Raw genomic sequence first — 23,835 nt, forward strand, 5'->3', positions numbered from 1 at the left:
AAGAAGAGCGAGACATAAGTTGTTGTTTGCCCATATGGAGGGAGAAAGAATGAGTGACAGTTGGTAATGGCGAAGAAAAAGAAAAGGAAAAAAAAAAAAAAAAAAACTGCTGGAAACAACTCCAGTGAGGAGGAGCTACTCAAGAAGGGCAAAAGGCAAAATGGTGGGAACGTGCAGCCAAGTTCGTCACAGACAAGATCCTCAAAATGCGCTGATATTCCAAAGGTGAAGGTAAGTCATCAAGACCTCTTAGGAGGGGAAATCACCAATCATCGGTAAGTTGAAAGGAGAGATGTATAAGGCTTCTGCTACATTAAGGCAAATCCCATGTAATTATGTGCACTAAGGAGGATAGTACGTAATCTACCATCCCTGCAGGCAGCCACATAAGAAAACATGGATAGATGTCATTCCATATATTAACCATAAGAAATGGGATACATTGAAAGTCAAATTGGGCAGCAGGAGGAGGAACAGCCCCTCAGTTGAGCAAAAAGACAGCAGAGCCCACAAAATGGCGGCCGCGCTACGAGAGGAATTAGATTTACCTCATGTGCAATTCACCACAGATAGGAGGCAGCATATCTGGATACTGGAGAGTCGCGCAGTCAATCCGGAAGGGAGACAACCTTCATGCGAGGTCCGGGCAGAAAACGACCTCGGTCTCCTTTAAAAATGCGCTCCGTGTCAAAACGCGCAAAATGGCGCCTGCGCACTCCGGAGCAGCCGCGAAGGTAGAGCGACAATTATCCTCGCCACCGTTGCTCAGAAACGTCCGCAGAAGCACCACCGCGTAGCTGAGGTATTCCGAAAGCGGTGTGAGTCGTTAGAACAGGAACATGACGGGATGAGAGGTAAGGCTCCCGGCACCTCGGCGGAGCTTCACTCAGGCGCCGCCATCACCCACGGCGCCAAGCCACGCCCCCGTATCTTTCAACTCTCAATTGAGGCACATTTGCCCTCATCCACCCATGAGTCAGGTTGGAGACTCCTCCACAGACATCACTGGGAGTACATACGCAATACCACTTCAATTTGGCCTCATTGTACGCTGCCCAACTCACACTAGATCAGTCTTCCTCCCAGGGATGATGGCAAGAAACTCCTGCTCAATCGCTGGATTATCCAGGCAGCACACATTCTTAACAGGGGTGTGGCTTCAGGTGGTGTGTTTGGGGTGATACACCCCCCTAAAGAATGTATTCTGTAGTAACTAGTTGGGTGCAAGTGGTTTCAGTCGGGTATTGTGAGGTGTAAGTCGGATTTCACCTGGGATTTTTACATGCCCACTGATTAAAATGCCCACTCTCTCATCCGTCTTGAAGGCCTTCAAAAATGTTAATTAGCTTACAAAAGGTTGTTTTTTAAGTATCTCTAACAATCCACACTTCTTTTTTTTTTCCATTGCCTCTTACGCACTCCTTATGTCCTGCTTCTCATTTAATGTATTTTAACAAGATATGCCAGAGAGATTGTTGGGAAAGCTGAAGTTCACACCCCTCCAATTTCACTAACCAAGCTGATTCTTAATAGAAATATTTTTAGCTTTGCAAATGCCTTTCTTAATTGAGAAATAAACAGATATTCAATATATGTGAATGAAACCAGCAAAAAATGTAAAAGGTATGTGTTTTTATATACCAACAGTTGGAGGAGGAACGCCTATCAATCATTGAAAGAGACAATCGTTTGCTAATGGAGAAGATGTCCTGTATCATGAGAACAAAAGGAGGAGTTGATAACAGAAACAATTATGAATTGAAAAGGTAATGCATGCTCGGCTTAATCCCTTAAGAACATGAAACATCTAAATTAACTAGGCCTGGATGCATTCATTTTATGGTGCCATTCAGCAGAGTCAAAGGAGTAGCAGATATGCATGTGCATGCTCTTTGATCCCCACAAGCATGACAGGAAGTAAGTAGTATGACATGACCATCGACTCTAATGGTGTGTCATTGAATACTTATTCAGCATGTCACTTATGAGAAATCTGCATTTTCAGCATGGTCACTCTGGATTTTTTACCTTTTGCTGGAAATTGCTAAATCTGTGTTGTCTTTTATGAATTTTACCTCTACTAACCAGTAGTAACATGTCTGTTCTCCCTACGTTAAACATGTTCAAATAGGCATATTCCTAATGGGCATTTTTAACTTGGATATAAATCCCTTGTTTACGGTACAAAGTGCACCCAGGGCCTGGAAGTTAAATGTGAAAGTAGTCTACAGCACCTGTTGTACTATCCAGTACAGTGGCAGTACAGACATGGCTTCAAGCCTAACACTGTAGCTTGACTGTAACAGTACAAAACATGCACTACAACCTGTCAAATAAACACTTTTTGACAGGTAAATGCCTCCCTTTTGATTATGAATGTCACCCTATATAAATATTGTAGCCTAGAAGGCGGCATGCATTTTATCTACAAGTAGGGCATGTAGAAATGTAATGTTAGCATGTTCTTACAGTACCAAGCACCAGGGCCACTGCAAATATACAATTGTGAGGCAGCTGCGTTTTTCCCATAATTCTGAATTTGCCACATTTGCTACATGATCTATACTATGCATGAGCTGCAGATTAAAAAAAAAAGATTCTAGCTCAAATGGCTCAGAAGTTACTAATACAACACTACACATGTTGCAGTGCAGTAGAAGGCCCTTTGCAAAGGTTGATTGGTCCTCTTTCAGTTGCTTATTGCTCTATTTGTGTGCTAAACTGGTACTAATGAGGTAAAACCTATGTCCAGACATTGTTTACAAGTGTAAAAATCATAAAATAAGTAAGTAATACTATCATAAAATGTGCCACATTACGCCACATAATTTTCCTTTTCTTGATGCATAATTTTGATAACCCTGCTCCATAATTTGGACCACCCTTGCTGCATAATTCCAATGGCCCTCGCCAGGACCCCGAGCACTTTTCACTGTAGCAGGCCTACCTTCCCTATGTAGAAAACCACAGTACAGATTAAAATACTAATACCTTATTTTAGAAATGGGACCAAAACAACTATTTTTAATAGTTATAACTAATCCAATTCAATTGTGAAGTAAGATTTTTAACAGATATTAGGGGAACGTAACTTTTAGAAACTTACCTTTTCAGTGCCTGACATTCCTAGAGGCTGTTTGCATGAGATCTCTAGCTTCTCCCAACTAGTAATTAGTCTTGAATAGGTGTGAAATGCATCTCAGAAGCAAACAATAGGCTGGCCTGAATGTGCAGAGATGACTTCTTTGAAACCCTTTGAATTTGCATGGTGGGGGCTGTGGGTATCCTTTTTGACACTACAGTATCAAATTCTGCTTGACAGGTATACTGAGTTCATATATAACTCTTGAAGCACATTTGAAAGGGGAGAGAACAGTATGACAAGATGATTCATGTGGTTGCTTAAGGAATCTGCTTTTTTCCTACCAGATTTCTGGCCCTGGTTTTTTACATATACCCTTGGGCACCCTTGAAAAGGGAGAGAACAGGATACAAGATAGTTCTTCTGCATTCACTGTCTGGTTACTGAAGTACTCTACTTTTGCCCTACAGGCGAGGATTGTCATAGTACACTCCCCACACACCCCCAGCCCTCAGTGTCCAAGTTTAGTTTGGCTGAAGACTTTTGCTATCTTGAAAATGCCAAAAGTGGCTAGTGTTAGCCCTGCAAGGTTTTACCCTATTGGTTAGGGCATACAGAGGAGTCACTCCGAACCACAAGCTATCCCAAGGCATAAATACATGTGGCACCTCCAGACACCCACTCCAGAACACGTTCTAGGCCTGCAGAAGATCAGAAAAGGGCTGGACCCGCTGTCTGTGACAAGACGGGATCCCTGAATATGATATAATATGGCTGACCTCCTGTTAAAGCTTCAAGGATGGAAAACAAGCTACATGAAGCCTTTCCTTGGGTGTACCTGCTGACCCGTGGCAACAGAATCTAGACTAAACCCTGCTGTTGGCCTTTGCCTGACAACCGTGAGTCTCTTCAATACCTTTCCTAAGGTCCTGAGAAGTTTAGCCTTTTGGTGGATTGGGACTTGAACGACTAAGCGAAAAGGTAACACTATTGACCAGGATAAATTCAGTTGGTGTATCTGACCTGTGCTTCATTGATGTCCTCCTCAAAATATGCATAAGTCTCGGTCCAATGGGACCATAAACTAACATTGGTGCTCTGTAATTTTTGCCACTATATCTACTTAAAACTTTAAAAATACATATCGCTGGTTCCTCTTATTGGAATTTTGTCATTTTGGTGTCATTTTGGTAATTAAAATATACTCTATTTTTTCCAATTTTGTTTGGGATATTTTTTGTTTTGAATTTTTACTTTACTACTGTTTTGGGTGCTCCATACTTTACTCATTGTCTCTAAGTTAAGTCTTGCTCCTCTGTGCCATAACCACCAGTGGACTGAACTCAGGTTATATAGTGACTTTGAGGGTTCACCCTAACAAGAGTTGTGATTATTTCATGAGGTGTGTAGTCACCCACTCTAAATAATAGGCAAAAATCTACAGTGATTAATTACCGAAGCAACAAGTTTTATCTCCTTTGGGTCAAGTGACTGTGGGGCATATTATCAAGTCTGAGCGATAAAATTATCGCCGCTTTATCTGCAGGAAACTGCCGCTAAAGTGGCGATAAGGAGCTTGATAATATGCCTTAGAGAATTCCCATGGAAGCCCAGGTTAGATGTCTAAACTGGGTTTCTATGGGAATTCTATAGAGCATATTATCAAGCCCCTTATCGCCACTTTAGCGGCAGTTTCCTGCAGGTAAAGCGGCGTTAATTTTATCACCCAGTCTTGATAATATGCCCCTTTGTTCACCCAACACTGAACACTTTCACTGATTTTATTGAATATGCATGCTTCATATAAATACATAGGATCTGAGAATTTTTTTATATGAAAATGATTGTGTTTTTACACCTTCTTTGTTGACTTGTGGGCCTCATAATACACTTTTAGTATTGCATAAATCATAAATTATAATCTCAACTGATATATAACAGGACTACGTTGCATGCTGATGTTATATGCCCTTGTTCTCTTGGGTCTGCAGGTGGCACCTGTTGTTTATACAAATTATTTTACCAGAACACAAGGCAAAAAATGGCTCCCAGTTAGAAGAAGACAGGTTCTTATTTGGTAGAAACACATTATTTAGATACAGTTTCTATACATAAGGTTTCAGATAAGCAGCATCAGCATCAAATTATCTTACCCCATTCCACATGCTATGTGGGGGATTAGATTCATTTTCAGAAGAAAGTTCCTTAATGTGCAATCGGGAACTTGCATACCACTAAAGATGTGTTGTTTTCAAGCAAACATAAACAAGAAACTAAAGGGCTGATGCACTAAAGGTCCATTTGCAAAAAATCATTGCAAATTCTGCTCTGACATTTTGCAAATTTACTTTGGTCTTGCAAGCCAACCAATGTACCATTAGGTTGGTTCGCAAAATCACCATTTGCAAGGCGTCACAGAACCACCTGCCTAATGACTATCAATTAGGCCAGTCACAATTTCGACAAGGGTCAGTAGACCACCACATCTGTGTTTGCATTTCCAAACAGGGAACTTTTCTTTTTTTTTTTTAAACAACGAAAGATCCTTAATGGTCCTAAGGGGGCCCTCTTTCCTTTGCAAATCAATTGCCACCTCCTTGGAGGAGTTGGCAACTGGTCAGTGGTTTGCGACACGAATTGTGGTTGCAAACCATTGGCACATATCATACTGAATCACAAGGTGGAAGGAATGCTTTTTTCACATAATTTAAAAATTACGATTTGGTATGGGTCACAAAACCAGATTTATAAATCAGAAAAACATTTCCATCTCGTAAAATGGATTTTGCACATTACTGTTTTTACTGATCTGACCATCCAACCAATCCAGGTTAGGAGTTGGTTCGGATGTTCGGATCTGGGAGCGGTGTCAATTGTGAGAACCCATACAGAAGGCCACAGAGCAAGCAGGAGCTACTGCGCCCAACCATTGAGGTACAGTCTTTTACTGCCGATGGCCTGGGATCTGACCTACTATGAATCCTGTGCAGCTGGGCTAAGTGCCCTTTCAGCACTTGACTGTCAGTGGTAGCGCAGGTTGAGCAGTTAAAGACTTCTTGTGGGGAACCAACACAAGGAGGTGAACATAGGCTCACTACTCAAAATATGTTCAATAGCAACAATAAATGCTTGTCTAGTCAAATTCTTTCTTTTATGACAAAAGTAGTATTTGTATATGATCACAAAGTAAAACATGGCATACACAAACCATACACACAGCCCCTGAGGTCAGGGCTGTAGTGTGTAGTGGAAGTCCCCTGAATCCCACTTCCTTCGCACTAGTGATAGTGGTTATTCCCCAATCACTATAGGCAACATTGAGTTTAGGACCCATTAAGTCTGAGTCTCAGGAATCCCACTCCAACTCTGTTAGAAAAGTCAAAAGTATTACAGCACTGAAGCACTATTTGACAGACAAGGGCCCCTGGCCCTTCACTCAATCTCATCCGCACCAGCAGGGATTGTCCGACCATATTCTCTGAGAGCGTCTCTTTAGTGAGTACATGGGCTACCACAAGGTGAGCATTACACATGGCTCTGCAGGGGCTGTGGGCTGGTGACCTGGGGCTTCCCCACAGATGGGGGGATGGGGAGATTTCGAAGGCTTGTAACATCTATCCTCAGTCGGGCTTCTGGCCAGCACTGGGCACCATGGTGACCTCTCCTCGCGATGATGGCATCCACCAGGCTATGCTCCTTGGCTTCCTCCATTGGCCCCCTTTGACATATTTGGTCACCAAACCTGCTCCGCAGTCAGACGACGGCCTGATCGGCATAGCATAAGGTTCCTCTTCATGGTGGCCCTCTCTACCATATGGGGCTACCGACTTACACATTGAACACAGACGACACCCTGATCGACACAGGAAAATTAACAGCAGCCTCCTCTGGATTATGGGGTCGGCACATTATGTCCTGCACACAGGCAACAGCCTGATCGGCACAGCAAACGTCATGGATAACTTCAAGGCGGCCCTCTCTGGCATACATGGATGCTGACTTGAACCGGCACACAGGCACTGACCTAATCCGTGCAGCACCCATCTCCTCACACCTCGCTGCAGGGGTCCACTCATCAGGATCTCCTCCCCTCCCTAGACCTCACTTTCTCCAGTGCTTTCCTCTTCCTCACAATACATGCTGGCAAGCAGGCAGACAGTGGTGCTTCCAGCCCCACGGGCAGGTGGTCTTAGATTTCCCTAGATGATGTCCCCTCACCCAACTAAGAGACTGGCAGGCCTTAATACCCAGTCCTGGTCACAGGCAGAAGTCTTTCAGAGCTTCTCCCCACACAGCGTGTCTGGCTGCTTGATGGGTGTCAGTTTTGGGGGCCTCAAATTCCTCGTTTTATAGTACATTTCCAGACACCAAATGTTATTTAGGTTATGAGCCTTTGAGGTTTGTGCTGGTGGTATGCTTCCACTTAAAGTGCCCTCTCCTCTGCCCCGCCCTTCTTCAATTAAGCAGTCTGTCACAGCAGGAGAGACTACAGATCTGACTGCCCAACAACACAGGCAATGGGAGTGACTAGAGGTTCACACCTGGATGTTAGCCAAAGTGATATGTGCATCAAAAGTTTACCCCAGGGCCTCAGCGTTTCTCTTTATAATTCTCTTATCAGACCATCTCCTTCCTGAGATGTTCTGAGACCGCCTTTCAGTGACCTGTGTGTGAATCGAAGAGCATCCTTTGAAGTGTGCAGGAGAGCCTGGCTCTCTTTCCTCCAGTGTGTGTCCCACCAAGCTAAACGGAATGCAGCAATTCACAAATCTGCCTAGGTGGATTCCCCCACCTCCACATGCTCCTCCAATCAGCCTTGGGTCTCCCAAAATGGAATCCAGCATCTTCCATGTATTGTACCATACAAAGGCACACATACTACATGCATACTACATACATGCACTGCACATCGTTAAATACTACCTTGATTTAGGCCAAGGGAGAGTTAAATATACAGAAGCAGATATTCACATGAGTGAGTCTGTAAGCCTCAGTCCAAAAAACACTAATACAAGGCCTGTTCACTTCTACTGATCATTACACGGTATGCTGCCGCCACCACCGCATTAGTGATACTGAACTACTGGCGAAGGCAATAGACTTTCACCATTATGGGGGTAGTTTTTTCGCACCCCTTTTTGTTCAAAACCACCGTAATCCATGAGGCAGGCCTGTGTCATGATGCACATGCATGATCCATGTTCACCCATGACAACAAAAGTCAGCACCAGGGATACAGACATCATTGCAGCAGGGGTATTCAGGACAAGGGTATGTGTCCATACCAACAGGATGACATTGTTTTCGAAACCTGAAGAGGAAACTTAACAAATGTACAGTCTAAGTAGGAAAATCAAATTGAGGCTCCCTGAACAAATTTCAGTAAACTACCTGTGATTACATGCAATATTAGCTTATCTTAAATTACCTGGATACTGCATCTACTGGCATCAGACTCCTCTTGAGCACATCTGCTAAACAGCTGGGGTGTAATAACAAAGCACACTATCTGCATTCTGCAGCTGTGTGTTGATATCAGTTAGTGGTTCTTTAGTTCATCTACGTTTTAGTTAGGTATGTCATCTTTTTGCCCATTTAAACCATTTAGGGGCACCCTTACTATTATTTCACACAAATTGTACAACAAGGGAACTTGCTGCACCACTTTGCATGAAAGCAAGAGGAAGAAAGTCTTCGTATGTATAAAGATATAGAGCATTTCTGCCTAGCACCAACAAAGGCACCCTTGCACCATAGTGCAACAATGCTTGCATTTAGCAGCAGGATTCTTTTTGTTCAGGAAGGGACACCTTCCTAAACAACAACAATCCTTAGAGGCATATTGCTCTTAATAAACATATTTCTCTTTGTTACACGCTATGTCGGATAGGCACTCCATTTTGGCACAAACCTGGGTTTACAGGTCTTTGTAAATCTGGGTTTACGTCAAAATACATGGGTGGATGCATGGAAACACCCACGCTTCACCCATGTAACGCCTACCCAATCCAAAGTAGTGAAAGGCAGAGCTAAGCTCTGCGTTGCATTACTTCAAATGTACTAAAAGACGCAAAGTGACTTTGCGTGGCTTATTAAATGCAAACATTATTTTGTCTCTGGGTTGTGCCACAAAAGTGATGCAAAATCATAGTAGATTTGGCCTTAGTGTCATGTCTGGCAGGCATGTATTTCCTTTTTCAGGGCAAGTGTTATCAAACATTCTGTGGTTTTAGGTCGCGCATTCAAGACCTCTTGAATATACTTTAGTATATACTTATATGTGTATGTACTTTGTCGGCTCTGGAGATCAGCCCTAGGACTTGTCTGCTTCTGCTTAGGGACTTTTATTTTCTGTTCAACTGCCTCTATTTAACTGTTTTGATGGAAAACGACCAGCAGAGGTCAGTAAAATACCAGAATTGCTTTCTGCTAAGTGACTTTCTTTTTTTTCTTTTTTCTGGCAACTGCCTCTATTTAAGTTTCTTGATAGAAAATGACCAGCAGAGGTCAGTAAAATGCCAGAATCACTTTAGCACTCCCTAGATTCCAGTCCATAGAAATTGTCTTCCACGAGCACCCGTGGGCAAAAATATTTTTTTTAAATCTTGTATTTTCAGTGATATGACCACCGAAGGCCCTGATTTTATATTAAAAACAGAGCTTTGGAGTATACCATTTCCTGCTGAAAGGCAATATTTCTCTCCATGTGTTCCCATACCTGGCGTGTTACGCAGTTTGGTGCTTACTTTCCCTCTATGTTATAGAACAATAAATGTTTCAGCACCCAGGCTAATGTGCTGCATAGCTTAATACATATAAGGTCCCAAAGACGAGACCGATTGCATGGCAAATTCTTGTTCTTTCTGCCTTTTCATGGTGGCGTAGCATTACTTGTATTGCTTGCAGAGTCTGACACAAAATTATTTTTAGCTATTGAGAATGCAGTACTAGCTGCTGGAGTACTTTTTATTCTGACCTCGTTGTGACTTGTGTCCTGCATTCTGCAGATGGCAGGTAGCACTAATGCTTAATGCTTAATCGAAAATAGCCTCTGTTTGGCTTTCACATCTTCTTGCCATTCATTACAATGTATCTCTTTGCTCTAATTTAAATCCCTTCATCATTAGCATGTGAGTGTCTGATGGCACATACTCTGCTGTAAGCTGTGAGTATGCAAGTGAGTGTGTGTCCTGCACTTGATGTTTCTAGCTATTTCTATGCAGACCATCCAGGGGAATATCTGCCACCTTGTTGTCCTCTCCATGTTTAGTTTAGTTTAGTTTAATAGTTTATAGAGTGCTCACATCACCCTGGGGCATCGTGGCGCTATCCAGATAGACGTGCAACCTGAAAGAAGAAAGGTACAAAGTAGACTAGCCAGTAGTTAAAACAGATACGCTTTCAACTGCTTCCTAAAAACATGGTAGCTTGTAGTTTTCCGTAGTTCCAGCAGGAGTTGATTCCAGTACTTTGGTGCCAAGAACGAAAAGGCTCTGCCTCCCGTCCGGACCAGCCGAATACGAGGAATCTGAAGCAGATCATGAGCCCTAGATCTGAGGTTCCTGCTTGGAATGTATTTGCGTAATTTATTCCATAAATACAGAGGGCCAGTTTCCTTAACTGCCTTGTACATTAGGCGGTACAAAAGGGGGTGGTGATAGACGGAGCATCTGAACCAATCAAACACTCACACCCAGTCAAAAGATCTGGGTTTGATCCATCACCGTTCTTTAGCCCACTCTGCCACCCCAGTTCAGACATGGCTATATGCAACTCAGTCTGACCCTGTGCCTCATGGGAACAGTCCAGCCCGAACTGCCAAGCCATGCCTTCCCTGGACCGGAAACAAGCTTCAGAGGACCGGTTTCTGGCATTACAGCCGTGTTCAGCCCGGATTGCTTGAATCCAGTGGCAAAGTGAGCAAGGGACTCACGTCTGAGCATACCCTGCCACACTTATGGCGGTCAAAAGCGGTACAAAAGGGGGTGGTGATGGACGGAGCATCTGAACCAATCAAACACTCACACCCAGTCAAAAGATCTGGGTTTGATCCATCACCGTTCTTTAGCCCACTCTGCCACCCCAGTTCAGACATGGCTATATGCAAATCAGTCTGACCCTGTGCCTCAAGCTTGTTTCCGGCACAGGGAAGGCATGGCTTGGCAGTTCGGGCTGGACTGTTCCCATGAGGCACAGGGTCAGACTGATTTGCATATGGCCATGTCTGAACTGGGGTGGCAGAGTGGGCTAAAGAACGGTGATGGATTAAACCCAGATCTTTTGACTGGGTGTGAGTGTTTGATTGGTTCAGATGCTCCGTCCATCACCACCCCCTTGTGTACCGCTTTGTACGTTAGGCAGCAGATCTTAAAAAATGATCTTTTTTTTACTGTCAACCAATGCAGCTCCTTCAAAAGCGGAGCTGAGGATGAACCTGCCGGTTGGTTAACCTAGTTCTCTCCTCCCAGACTGACATCACTTAAAAGGTCAAAGTTCCATTCACAATACACGAGGATGATTTAAATATATTTGGTAAGCACCCAAAAAAAATGTTATGCATCGACACAAAAAAGTTCCCAATGTAGAGTTACCTTAAATAAAATATCCTTTCCACCAAGGACTCCCCACGGTGTTGTGTGCTACCCGTTGAATAATTAATTTTGGTGCTCCTCAATGGGCTTTGAAACGTTATGCAAATTCAATTATATTATGGTACAATATGTGCATATACGTATACACCTGTTAGACCAGGAAGAGCCCAGATGGTTGTAGTATGAGCTCAGTAAGTCGCTGGTTGTCGTGTGTCTGTCATCGACCATCAGGGCCGGACTGGGAACAGCAACCAGCCTTGGCAGATTGGTGCTCAACTGGCCAGGGGAGCAGGGGTGGGGTGGGGAGGTGGGAAGGGGGGCGCTAGCAAGAAGCACCACTTCAGCTTTTGTTACAGGGGGCCAATATTGCAGCACTGCTGCAAAACCAGCCCCCAGTGACTAAACCGGCACCCACAGAAACAAAAACAGCTCTATACACCTCCGGCCCACTGGGGAAATGCCTGGTGCCCGTTACGGCCAGTCCGGCCTGGTGACCATGTGACAGTAAGAGTATACTTTGTTGTTTTTTTCTTTGCGGTTCTTGGCACTTGCACTGCGGGAACTGCAGTAAGATTATGGATGCATTTCACCAAAATCATTTTAACTTATACTAAATGGTGGTATAGGTAATGAGTGTCTTTACTGACCGGGTTGGCCATAATCGGTCTGAAACTGGTGCTATAAGTGGGGGTGTGGTCTAGCATCCTGCTGCATCTTTGTGTAACCAGTGATTGCTTCATCATCAAGGACTGTATAATGTGTTCTCAATTATTCAGTCTATAATCAATCTTCATTCATCTTGACTCTAAAAATTCTGTTGTAGGAAGCTTTTCATAAAAATGCGTTTAAAAATAAATTTCTGACTTAAAATATTTGTGTTTTCAATGCTTATGTTTTCATACAAACAGTTTGAACAAAGAGAAGAGAGAGCAGGAACTGCTTAAAGTCTCCAGAGAGAACCAAAACATACTGGAAAGAATTGAAAAGTGCGAGCCTCAGTATCGAGTTCAGAAGTGGGCCGAAGACTATCAAAAGGCTGAACAGTATATGGACAGCATTGCCAAATATCCCCGCGGATGGTACAACGCACAGAACGACAAGGTAACACCATGATACCCTATTACAGCAGAAAGGATAGCAATGAGCAAGTGGAAACAGAAAAGAGGCAAATGTTGCTAGGACAACCAAAGAACATGTGATGCCCATTTAATTGTATGGGCCTGAACAAGTTCCTCTAGAGGTTTCACTTGTGCAAGCCTTAAATGCACCATTTGTACAGTCATCATAAAAAGGCCCAAGTGTTGAAGTGGAAAAGCAAGTAAGTTGCCAAATTACACAAAACAAAAATGGAAACCAGAGTACATCTGGTCCATACATACATACATACGAGGTCCACTTACTAAATTATACCCACAGTAAACCATGCTAAAGCAGAGGTATTCTAGAATAACAAAGTCAAAGTCAAAAAGTTTTATTTGCATAATTTGTTAAAATTGTTACAAAATTCACATAATAAATAACAGTACAATTTTATTATTAAAATGCTAAAATTATTGTCTCTCGGCCTCTATTTTGTTTGTGGCAGCGTTCGTGAAATCCGAGGGTTAGAATGACCCTTTTTGCCCGCCAACTGGGAGTCCTCCTATTCTGTTAGTTCTAAGAGTTTTCTTGCTTCTGCCAAGAATTTAACTCCACGGCATGCTAGAATTATGAAGGTACTTCCGAGCCAGCTTGTGACTGCGTGTCTGCAAGATCGAATGTTTAACACATTGAAGATGGATTTCAATAACAGTCGTCTCTGGCTTGTCAGGGCCGGACATATACAGAAAAGGTGGACATGGGTTTCGTTTTTATACCCGCAAAGGCGACATTGGGTCGTCTGGTGTAATGGTTTCCACGCCGGTAGTAAATCCTTTGTAACGTGCATTCCCATCCGATAAGCTATAAAAGCCTTTTTGAGATGACCACTAAAGTGGGATGTTAAATATGAGTTTATTTTTGGGGTTGTGAAGGAGTTCATGATGGTCCAGGCATGCCGACGTTTTGACAATAACTCTTTGTCTTCCAAAAAGGATTTCCATTTTGCTGCTGAGTTAACTAATTTTTTTAGACTTGCCTTATCGGTGTCAGATTTCCAGACGGCTTCCAGCTCTAACTTTTCCAGGCAGAGTATCAGATACTTTCCCCAATTGTTCGCAGATTCAGATTCCCCCCGTTTTTTAATTTCCTCCCAGCTTAGCCAGTCCAATGTATCTGGATCTGCAGATCTAAGTTTGCAACAGAATTTCACGAAACCGCTCATGCTCCGGAACTTCTGGTTTTGCAATCCAAATTCTAGCCTGACTTGGGAGGCTGAGGCGGATTTAGGCAGGTTGAAAACCGCTTTGAAAATTTTAATCTGTAGATCATTTAAAAGTTCCACCTCCTTGCCACACCACGTGTTATGTTGTTATGTTATGTTAATTTTGTTTTCTATAGCGCACGGCTACTCCATTGGAGTGTCCCGGCGCTTTTATTGGCAGCTCATAAGAAGAAAAACATAACACAGAAAAATAAAAACATCACAGACACAGGAGGGAACATACTAGAGGGTGAAAAGCCAGGTTTTAAGGCCCCTCCTAAAGGACATCAGATTAGAGGTGCAGCGTAAAGCCAATGGCAGGGCGTTCCAGAGCTGTGGTGCCCTCAGCCTAAAAGAGCACCCTCCAATGCGGGTCCTCTTTACTTGGGGAACCATCGCAAGAAACAGGGATTCCGATCGCAGAGATCGGGCCGGGCGATAAAACGCAAGCCTGCGTTGAAGATATTTAGCTCCCGAGCCAAAAAGTGCCTTATGAGCCAGAGTCAAGGCCTTAAAAACTATCCGCTTCCAGATAGGCAGCCAATGAAGCGACTGCAAAAGGCCGGACACTCTGGCTCACCTATGAAGGCCAAAAATGGCACGTGCAGCAGAATTCTGCACCACCTGCAGCCGCTGTACAAGATACTCCGGTAGGCCCATATAGAGGAGAGGAGGTTGGAGTAGTCCAATCTGGAGCCAATTAAGGCTTGCACCGTAATCCTCCTGTGCTCTTCTGAGAGCAGAGGAAGAAACTTCCGGAGCATCTTGAGGATGCCGAAACATGTGCCCGTAAGACCGAGGATATGAGATCTCAGCATCAGACCATTATCGATCTTAATTCCCAGATTTTTTGCCAGCTGGGACGCATGTGCTGGGGGGAACATATTAGTCGGCCACCATTTCTGTCAATCAGGGTCTGAGGTACAGCCAAAAAACAGTACCTCAGACTTATCTGAGTTACATTTAAGGCTGTTCAGGTGAAACCATTCGAAAACAGCCCCAAGACACTCCCGAATACTCTCTCCGTCGAAATCCTCTTCCTTCCCACTCGTAAAGAGGAGCTGGGTATCATCGGCATATGAGACGATCTGGGCCCCGAAAGACTCCACCAGTGCCGCCAAGGGAGTCATAAAGATGTTAAAAAGAGTCGGGCTCAACACAGAACCCTGCGGGACTCCGACTCCCAAAGGCGTCATCTCGGCAGAGCTAAGAGAGGCCCAGACCGTTTGTCGACGGCCAGCCAAAAATGATCTAAACCAGCTGAACACCGTCGCCCTCAGACCGATGTCGTGAAGTCTGGCGAGGAGCCCTTGTGGGGGACGGTGTCAAAGGCCGCCGACAGATCAAGCATGACAAGCATAGCTTTGCCTCCTGAATCCAGAGCCTCCTTAATGGCTTCAGACACCTCCAAGAGCGCCGTCTCGGTGCTCAGATTGGGGCGGAAGCCAGATTGAGTGGAGTGCAACAGGTCATTGGTTTCCAGAAAAGTGGAGAGCATGATATGAACATGCTTCTCCACGATTTTGGCCAGCGCCGGAAGGAGAGAGATAGGCCTATAATTGGCCAACGCCTCGAGGTCTAGGCCAGGCTTTTTGAGGAGGGGGATCACCATCGCATGCTTCCAAGCAGGCCGTAAAATAAAGTAGGCATGATCTGCGCTGCAATCGCTTTTAAAAGATGGTTATGGTTGGGGCAATCCATGTTTTCCTTTAGGGAGCGATACGCAAAGATTAAAGATTGTGCTTTTGCTTTTAGTGCTGTTTTGTGGTCCTTGTAGTTTGCTCCTCTTGTTATTGTGATTCCCAAGTACTTATAGTACTCTTGTTCTTTCACTGGTGCCCCTTGGGCCTTCCATTTGTACTTTAGATTTTGCCGGTCAACTAGACGGACCACTTTGGTTTTCTCTTTGTTAAGTTCTAGGCTTTCCCGTTCTAAATACAAGGTTAATTTATTAATGGCTCTTTGTAAGCCGAACGGAGTCTTGCTCAATAATACAATATCATCCGCATATTGTAGGTAATGTATTGGATTATTTGCCAATGATGGTGGATGGCTGTCTGCAGATTCGATCGCATTTGTTAGGTCGGAGAGAAAAAGGTTAAAAAGGGTGGGGGGCTAATACGCAGCCTTGCTTTAGGCCTTGGTGTGTTTGGATGCTGCTGGTTGTACTGCCACCATTTCCCAACTTCACTCTTACCCAAGTACAGTGGTGTAGGGCTTTGACGGCTCTTAAAAGTTGGTATGGCATCCCCCAGCTGTCTAATTTGCTCCACAAGCGCTCTCTGTTCACCCGATCGAAAGCGGACTTGATGCCTATGAAACATGCATACAAACGGGTGCCCTTTGCTATTGCTTGGTCCGTTAGGATAGACAGGCAGGTTAGGTTGGTTGTTGTTCCCATTCCTTGCCTGAATCCTGTTTGGAATTTTGGCATAATCTTTATTTCTGATATCCAGGCTTGTAATTTGGATAGGATGCAGGAGCCGTAGAGTTTAGCCTCTACGTCTATTAGTGATATCAGTCTAAAATTTGAGGGGTTACGGTGGTCACCATGCTTAAAAATTGGGTGTATAATGCTTCCTTTCCAGGAGGCTGGTAATTCGGCTCGGTTATATATTTGGTTGAACAGGGGCATTAGGGTCTCTGCCCACAGGTCCGGGTCGTGCTTGAAGATCGCGTTTGGCAGCCCGTTTGGTCCTGCTGCACCCTCAGACTTTAATCTTGAAATTATTGATCTCAATTCGTTTTTGGTGGTTAGGTCAACTAGGTCTGTAGGCCCCTTCGGAGGAAGTTCCTGCTCGGGTTCCCTAAATTCCCTGTTCATCACTCCTTTTAGTTCCTCCATGTTAACCTTCGCTGCCCCTGAATCTTTAACATGACCTATATATTTGTTGCTGTATAGATTTTGCACATGTCTGATCCAGGTTTCTGCTCCAACCCCAGCTTCTTGTTGGAGTTTTGCCCCTTGGTTAAGCTTGTTTATGATACCCCAAAAGACCCGGCTGTTAGGATGTTTTCCCGCAATTAACAGTTTGTTCCATATTGTTTCTTTCTATGAGTACTTTGCGGCCCTGAGTGCCTTCTTGTAGATGTTCCTGGCTCAAAAACAAATGTGCAGAGGGTCAAAAAGGGGAATATTTTTACGACCTGTCAGCTCATGCCCCTTACAACAACTTGAAAAACACAGAAAGAGACGACCAGGTCAAAGGTGGTGTCCTGTCCTGAATAGTGTGTGGCAATCACACGGGCACATGTGTGAAAGAGAGCAAAGAGTCTTACTGGGCCATAGAAATCCCATCAGACCACCCAGATGTTCCTGGCTCTCCTCAGATTAGATTTGTTTTCCACATACACGACTTTTTTGGCTTGCGAGGGCTCGGACCTCTTTGGACACCTTTCTTTTATTCGCTCTTAAGTCCAAGTTGAACCAAGGCTCCTTCTTGTTGTTGGGGTTGCTGTAGTTCCCCAACCTTGCTGGGAACTTTTGCTGCAGGACCTGAATTATTTGCTCCCAGTTGGGTACTAGGTCCTCCTTCTTTTGAATTCCTAGGTTGGCCATATGGGCTTTAACTGAGTCAGTAATGTTGCCCAACCCCTCTCCATGCCATTTTAATTTTCTCAGATTAAACTTTGATGCATGGTGCAGAAGGGGGGTCGTTGTTGGCGCCATAATTGGTGCAATATTCAAAGTTAGTATTTGTGGGAAGTGATCACTTTCTGCTCGATGTTCTATGCCAAATGATTTGATGCTGGAGATTAACTCGTTGATTACTATGGAGTAGTCAATTATTGAGTGGACCCTGCCGCTCAGGTATGTAACAGCTGCTGGCATATCCCCCTTTGTGTTGCCGTTCAGGATTGTCAGTCCATGTTCGATGAATCTGGATGCAAATTTTTTTCCACTACTATTTCCCGTCATCTTCACCTTTGCCTTGTTTTGGTCAATGAGGGCGTTGTTAAAGTCCCCGGAGAGGACCAGAGGGTATTGCGGGTAGGTCCTTTGCATGGCCTTGATAAGTGACAACAACGTTGCGTGTTTTTCTATTTGTGCCGTTTTATCAGGATGGATATAAACGTTAAATATTAACATTTTCCATGGTTCGATCCTCGATGGCGAGGCTTCGGTGATTCTGGTCACTTGGGCCCACTTCAGGCCCACTTCTATCTCCTCTGATACCCAGTTGTATTTGTGGGTTACGTAAGTTTCAACCCGCCACGGGGATGGCCGTGCATGGAGGGGCTTTCTGCATATATTTGATGTTCTTTGAAACCTTGGACAGGGGTTGATTTCAATTTCCAAGACTCCTGGATCAAAATGATGTCTTGTTGTTGGAAGAAGGCACCGGTTTCGTAATCGTGGGCCATTTCTCGAAAGCCATGCACGTTCCACGAGCAAATTGAAACTATTGATTTAGTTATTTGATTCTGGGGGAGCGTTTCATTCCGCTGGGTTATGGAAAAGATTGGATCTGGGTTAGGTAGTTTTATTACACAAGACGTTTGGTATCCAAGACCAATCTGTTCTGTCAGCTTGATGGAAATCGTTTATTTGTACTTTTTGACTTTCAATTGACGGCTCTGGCCCTTGTGTCTGGTCCTAAACTGAGCAATGACTCTAAGAGATGGAGGACATCCGACTTGTATGTACGTGAAATATTTATTAAGCGCACAAATACATCAGAAAGAGGTGTCCTGGCACTATAGGTAACCAAACAACCGAAAGGACCCTCAAAATATAGCAGAACGGGCAGATATTACACCATATTTGGGCTGTCAATCGGACAAGAGCAACAGATTAGGAAAAGGAGTTCAGTGCCCAGAAGAATGTTCACATCAGCAGACCATCTGTAGCATAGTTAGGGAAATAACTAGTTAAACGTATCTCTACCTCTCTTAGACTATCGAATTTTCTTTTTGGTGTCTAGGCCCTACGGGGGAACCTGTAAACAATTATTGTATTCCCTTACACCCATTAAGCAGTGCTCACCTGAATGTAATCACAAATAAACACACAAGTAACTAACTTAAAAGTAAACCAATTGTATAGTATAATTACGTTTAAATGCCTTTTGGTTTTAACATATGCTTTTCAAAATCAGTATGTTATGTGTTATAATATTCCATTCTAAACTATCAGGTCTATAACCTTTATCATTGGCTTTTCACCATAACGAACTCAGACCTACTGTTTTGGTTAATAAGCCTTCATTAGGTAAACCGTAATAAAGTTACAATTATGTACAAAAATACAATTGCAAAAACAATTTAAACACCCTACTAATCGAGTCTAACACGGACTAACATAGTGCATATTGTCTGTCCCAATGGTTTGTTCACAACCACCAAAAACCCTTGCCTACTATGGTAATCTACGATATTTCATGTAACAAATAACAGTTAACAGGATTTAGCACAGTGTAATAACAATACATCCTTAAATGCCTATTGTCTTTAACAAGTAGGTCAGACCTACTGACTGTTCATAATGTACAGATGTCTCCTATGAAATCTGGCATGACTTTTCACAATGAACCGATAAAACCTTCACCCTTTAACATTGGCTTTGGACTTTACCCAACACCCACAAAAGGTCAGGCGAAAGTTGCACTGTCAAGCCAAACTCACAATTCCATGTAGATTAGTGCAGAACTGTGCTCTCAAACACAAAACTGTGCTCTGAAGTATGAAGTTAATGACGGTCCTTCTCACTTCTGTGCTGCTGCCAGTGAAAAACAAACACTGTAAATTATGGAATCATCTAAGACACTTTAATAGCATTAGAATGTCATTAACATGTTGTGTGTGCCCCAGAATGTTCAAGCTCAGACAACTGGATAAATAAACAAGATGACATGCATTGCCATAGTCAATAGGTCTCGCCTAGGCGAAAGCTATAGGCTTTGTCAATGTCTTTTAGCAATGTTGTACAACAGTGTGGCTTTTGTGCAATATGGCTGAAAGGTAAGAGAAAAAGTTCTATGACGCATCTGGCACAGGCCACGTCATAGTGCTTTTTTTCCTCACAGGAGGGGTGGGGAAAGTAACACAATGTGGGAAGGGGGCGGGAGAGATGGGACAAGCAACACAATGCAGGACGGGTATGGGTCAGGCAGCACAACCGAGGAGTGGGCTGGGAGGACAAGGAAAGTAATGAAACGGGAGGAGGTGGGAGGTACGAGGCAAACACCTATGATGGAGCAACAGCATGGGAAGAAGGATGGAGGAGAGAAAACATGCAAACACTTGTACTCTTATGGAGCACAGCCTGTAAAAGAAAAAAGTGCAAGCAGTGGAAGGACACTGGGCAAGGAAGAGTTATTTGGGCCATGTGGTAGGGAGGGACAAACACAACAAGAGGAAATGAAGCCGGTACGGGTAGAGCAAACAGAAGCAAGGGAATGAGAGGGATGTTCAAGTCAGCCCATGGTAAGCCTACTCTTAGTAAACGAAAAGTCTTGCAAACGACAGTGCATGTGTTTCCAGGCAAGATCTAAAAATAACTTGCGAAAGCAAAGCCTTTATGTTTCTTGCTCCACGCATCAGGCTTAAACTTCCATCTGAACGAAAAAAGATTTCCTCATCTGTTCTTCAGAAAAAATGTAAAAATCGAATTTATCATTTGATTTCTGACAGTCTAGTTGGCATTAGGTCCAAGAGACATTTTGTTTGTTACACTTTAGAGAACTGTTGTTTGTTGCCGTTCTACAACCATTTTTTAACATTACATTGAGCATGGCATTTTACAGAAGCAATATCATATTGCTTTTAGTATCTTTTTTTTTTTTTATCTTTGATAACTTTATTGCGGTCATAGACCATAAAAGCACAAATAAAATATATACATACACGGAATAAAATACATAAGTAATTATAAATTACATGGTTAAAAAGTTATTAAACAGAAAGTTATCACGGTAATGGTATCAAAAACGTCCCAGTTGATCACAAATTGTTGCAATTCATTAAAGTGAGCCTTCTGCGCCACATACCATATAAAAAACGGGATACCACAAACACAATAGAGGGGGAGGTATCATATCGTAAAATTCTAACAGCTTGAGCACATTGTCTTAAATCAAGGTTTCTACATAGCGGTGCCAACCAGCATCTCCTTATTGTACTGTAGGCTGGGCAGAAGAATAAGACGTGGACAGTATCCTCTTTGATGTTGTTACAAACTGGGCAAATTCCCTCTTCTCGTCCATTCCATTTGCAAGTAAATGCCCCAATAGGTAGACAACCATGTCTTAATTGTGTGTAAAGTTTTCTTGCAAGGGGAGGCTGTATTAAGTCCAAAAACTCCTCCCTCTTAGACACAAGTTTTACCTGCAAAAACTCTGCAGACAGACTGCCCAGCGTTGTCGAGCTATGCAGAAGGCTTAGGTTATAATGTCTCAGGGAGGCCAATAGCTCCAATCTCTTCACTCTCGAGCAGCTCACCTCCGGGATCTCCCATAATTGGGGCATACCAATTTGATGTACTAGGGCCTTGATGTGGGCTAGCCAGGGGATATTCTTGGTCTTTAGGTGCCCCCAGACTGCAGCAAACTCTATAATCCTCAAGCTCAGGCACTGTCCAAAGCCTTCTCCAATACAGAAGAGGACGGGTGGCTAGCAGTTCTGAAATGGACTCTAGGCCTACGTCGAGTTTCAGGGGTGTGAGCGGGGTGCTCTGGGGAAGGCCTATCAGGTTCTGCGTAAAGGCCTGTTCCACCTTAAGGAGGCTTGGTGTGCTCTTATGGCCCCAGAGTTCTGCACCATACATCACAGCTGGTCTAGCTTGCGCCCCATAGATCTCAAGGGCAGGGGCAACTGGCTTAAACAGGGTTGCTCTGTAGAACTTGCCAATGCCCCCTCCGATCTGCGCCAACCTCAAAGCAGATTTGGATATCTGTGGGCCCCAACCGAAATCTTCAGTCAGGGTAACCCCCAAGTATATAAAGGTTCTCACCCTTTCGAGCGGGACGCCATTTAATACCCGGTTAGGGCGAGTTCGCTTTGGGGGATGGAAGATCATAAACTTCGTCTTTGCTGAGTTTATCTCCAATCCCCTCAGAGCGCAGAAGGATACAAACCCATCCAGGACCCTCTGGATACCTGATGATGTTCGAGACAACAACAGGGTGTCGTCTGCGAACATCAGAGCAGGTACCCGGCCAGTGGCCAACCAAGGAGCATCACTGTCTCTGGCCTTATCCAGTTCACCCACCAGGCCGTTTATATAAAGACTAAAGAGCGTGGGGGCCAGGGCACAGCCCTGGCGTACGCCTCTAGTCACGGGGAAGCAGGCTGATAATTCCCCATTCTTCCCGCATCTCACCTTGGCATAATTCCCTGCGTGGAAGCGCATCAGGACGTCTAGCAGATAGGGCGGGAGGTCTAGTTCTTTCAGTACCCTCCACAGGCTTTCCCTGGGGACAAGGTCGAAAGCAGCCCGCAGGTCGACGAAAACAAGGTAGAGGCTGCCACCCTCTACACTTGCTGTCTTCCAATAAAGGACCTGCAACCTAAAAATTTGGTCCAGGGTCGAAGTTTCAGCTCTAAAGCCGGCCTGTAGGGTAGTCAATATTTTTTGCTCCTCCATCCACCCCAACAATCTGTCCAGAAGGACTCGGCCCATTAGCTTCTGTGAAGTATCCAGGAGACTAATCGGCCGATAATTTGATGGCACAAAGGGGCAGCCCTTCTTGAAGATTGGCACAATCTCCGCTCCTGCCCAGGTGTCCGGTATCTTGGCTCCCCAAAGGACAGCATTGAATAGAACAGCCAAGTACGGGGCCCAGATTTTTGTCTGGGAGCGGAAAAGGTCTCCTGGTAGTCTGTCGAGGCCTGGGGCTTTGTTGGGTAGTTGCCTGGTGATCACCAATTCCACCTCTTTAACTGAGATGCTCTCGGTGTCTCCAGGGCCCTCCCTTTTCCTGGTGTCCCGCTGACCTAACGGATAACCCAAGTCCGAGGCCCCCCGCAGTCGATACTCGTGCGGGGGGTCTGGGGCTCGGGGCATCTGGAGGGCATCATCTGTCACCGATATCTCTGCCCCATTTAGGTGTTCACTAGTATCAGTCTTAAGGCTGGTGTAAAGCGCAGCAAAGTGTGCCTCCCAGACTGACGGAGCAATATTTGGTTGAAGAGGCCCCCCTCCCTCTTTTAGACTAGAGTTTACTATTGCCCAGAATAATTTGGTGTCTTTTGCTAGTAAGGCCCCTCTTAGATCTTCCCACCTGGTTTCTTCCCACTCCCTCTTGCTCCCAGCGAGCTCCTTTTTATATAGCAGTCTGGTTGCCCTAATATTCACTCTGTTATTAGATTTGATTGCCGCAAGTAGCTTATTTTTTAGTTTTTTGCATGCATCATCAAACCAAGGGTGAGATTTCGGGGCTCGCTTTTAGTTCCTTTTACAGGGTAGAACAAGTCCCCCAATACCGTAACTAGCTGGCTGTGTGTCTCCACTGCCTGATGCTTACCGGATAGATCACCCATCTGGGTGATAAGTGGGGTTGCAAGTCGGTACATTTTTGCTAGCCTGGATGGTGAATTTACTAGGTGGGGCCATTTAACCCTTCTTCTATTATTAGCCAACATAAGGGGAGGCATAGACGCCGCAGGTTCGGATACAGGATTAGTTAAACCAAAGGACCCCGTCTTAAAAGTTAGAACCATGGCATTATGGTCGCTATCATGTCTTTGTACGACCCTAAATTCTTTTAGCTTATCCCAATTTTTGGCGTCTACCATGAGGTAGTCAATGATGGATGTTTGCCCTACTCGGTTAAACGTAAATATAGCTGGGGAATCAGGGTCCAATCTCCCATTACATGCCC

The 23,835-nt window shown here is 44.2% G+C and overlaps 1 protein-coding gene across 1 annotated transcript in view; it reads left to right on the forward strand.

The window, feature by feature from the left end:
- LOC144771860 (uncharacterized) overlaps positions 1 to 23,835 on the forward strand; it is an 85,055-nt gene that overhangs the window by 55,412 nt on the left and 5,808 nt on the right. The window contains exons 3-4 of the mRNA XM_078656117.1: positions 1,648 to 1,766; positions 12,582 to 12,774. Coding sequence (XP_078512243.1) covers positions 1,648 to 1,766; positions 12,582 to 12,774 — 312 coding nt within the window. The remainder of the gene's footprint in view (positions 1 to 1,647; positions 1,767 to 12,581; positions 12,775 to 23,835) is intronic.

The sequence above is a fragment of the Lissotriton helveticus genome, chromosome 8 (assembly GCF_964261635.1).
Source record: "Lissotriton helveticus chromosome 8, aLisHel1.1, whole genome shotgun sequence".
Classification (NCBI taxonomy): Eukaryota; Metazoa; Chordata; class Amphibia; order Caudata; family Salamandridae; genus Lissotriton; species Lissotriton helveticus.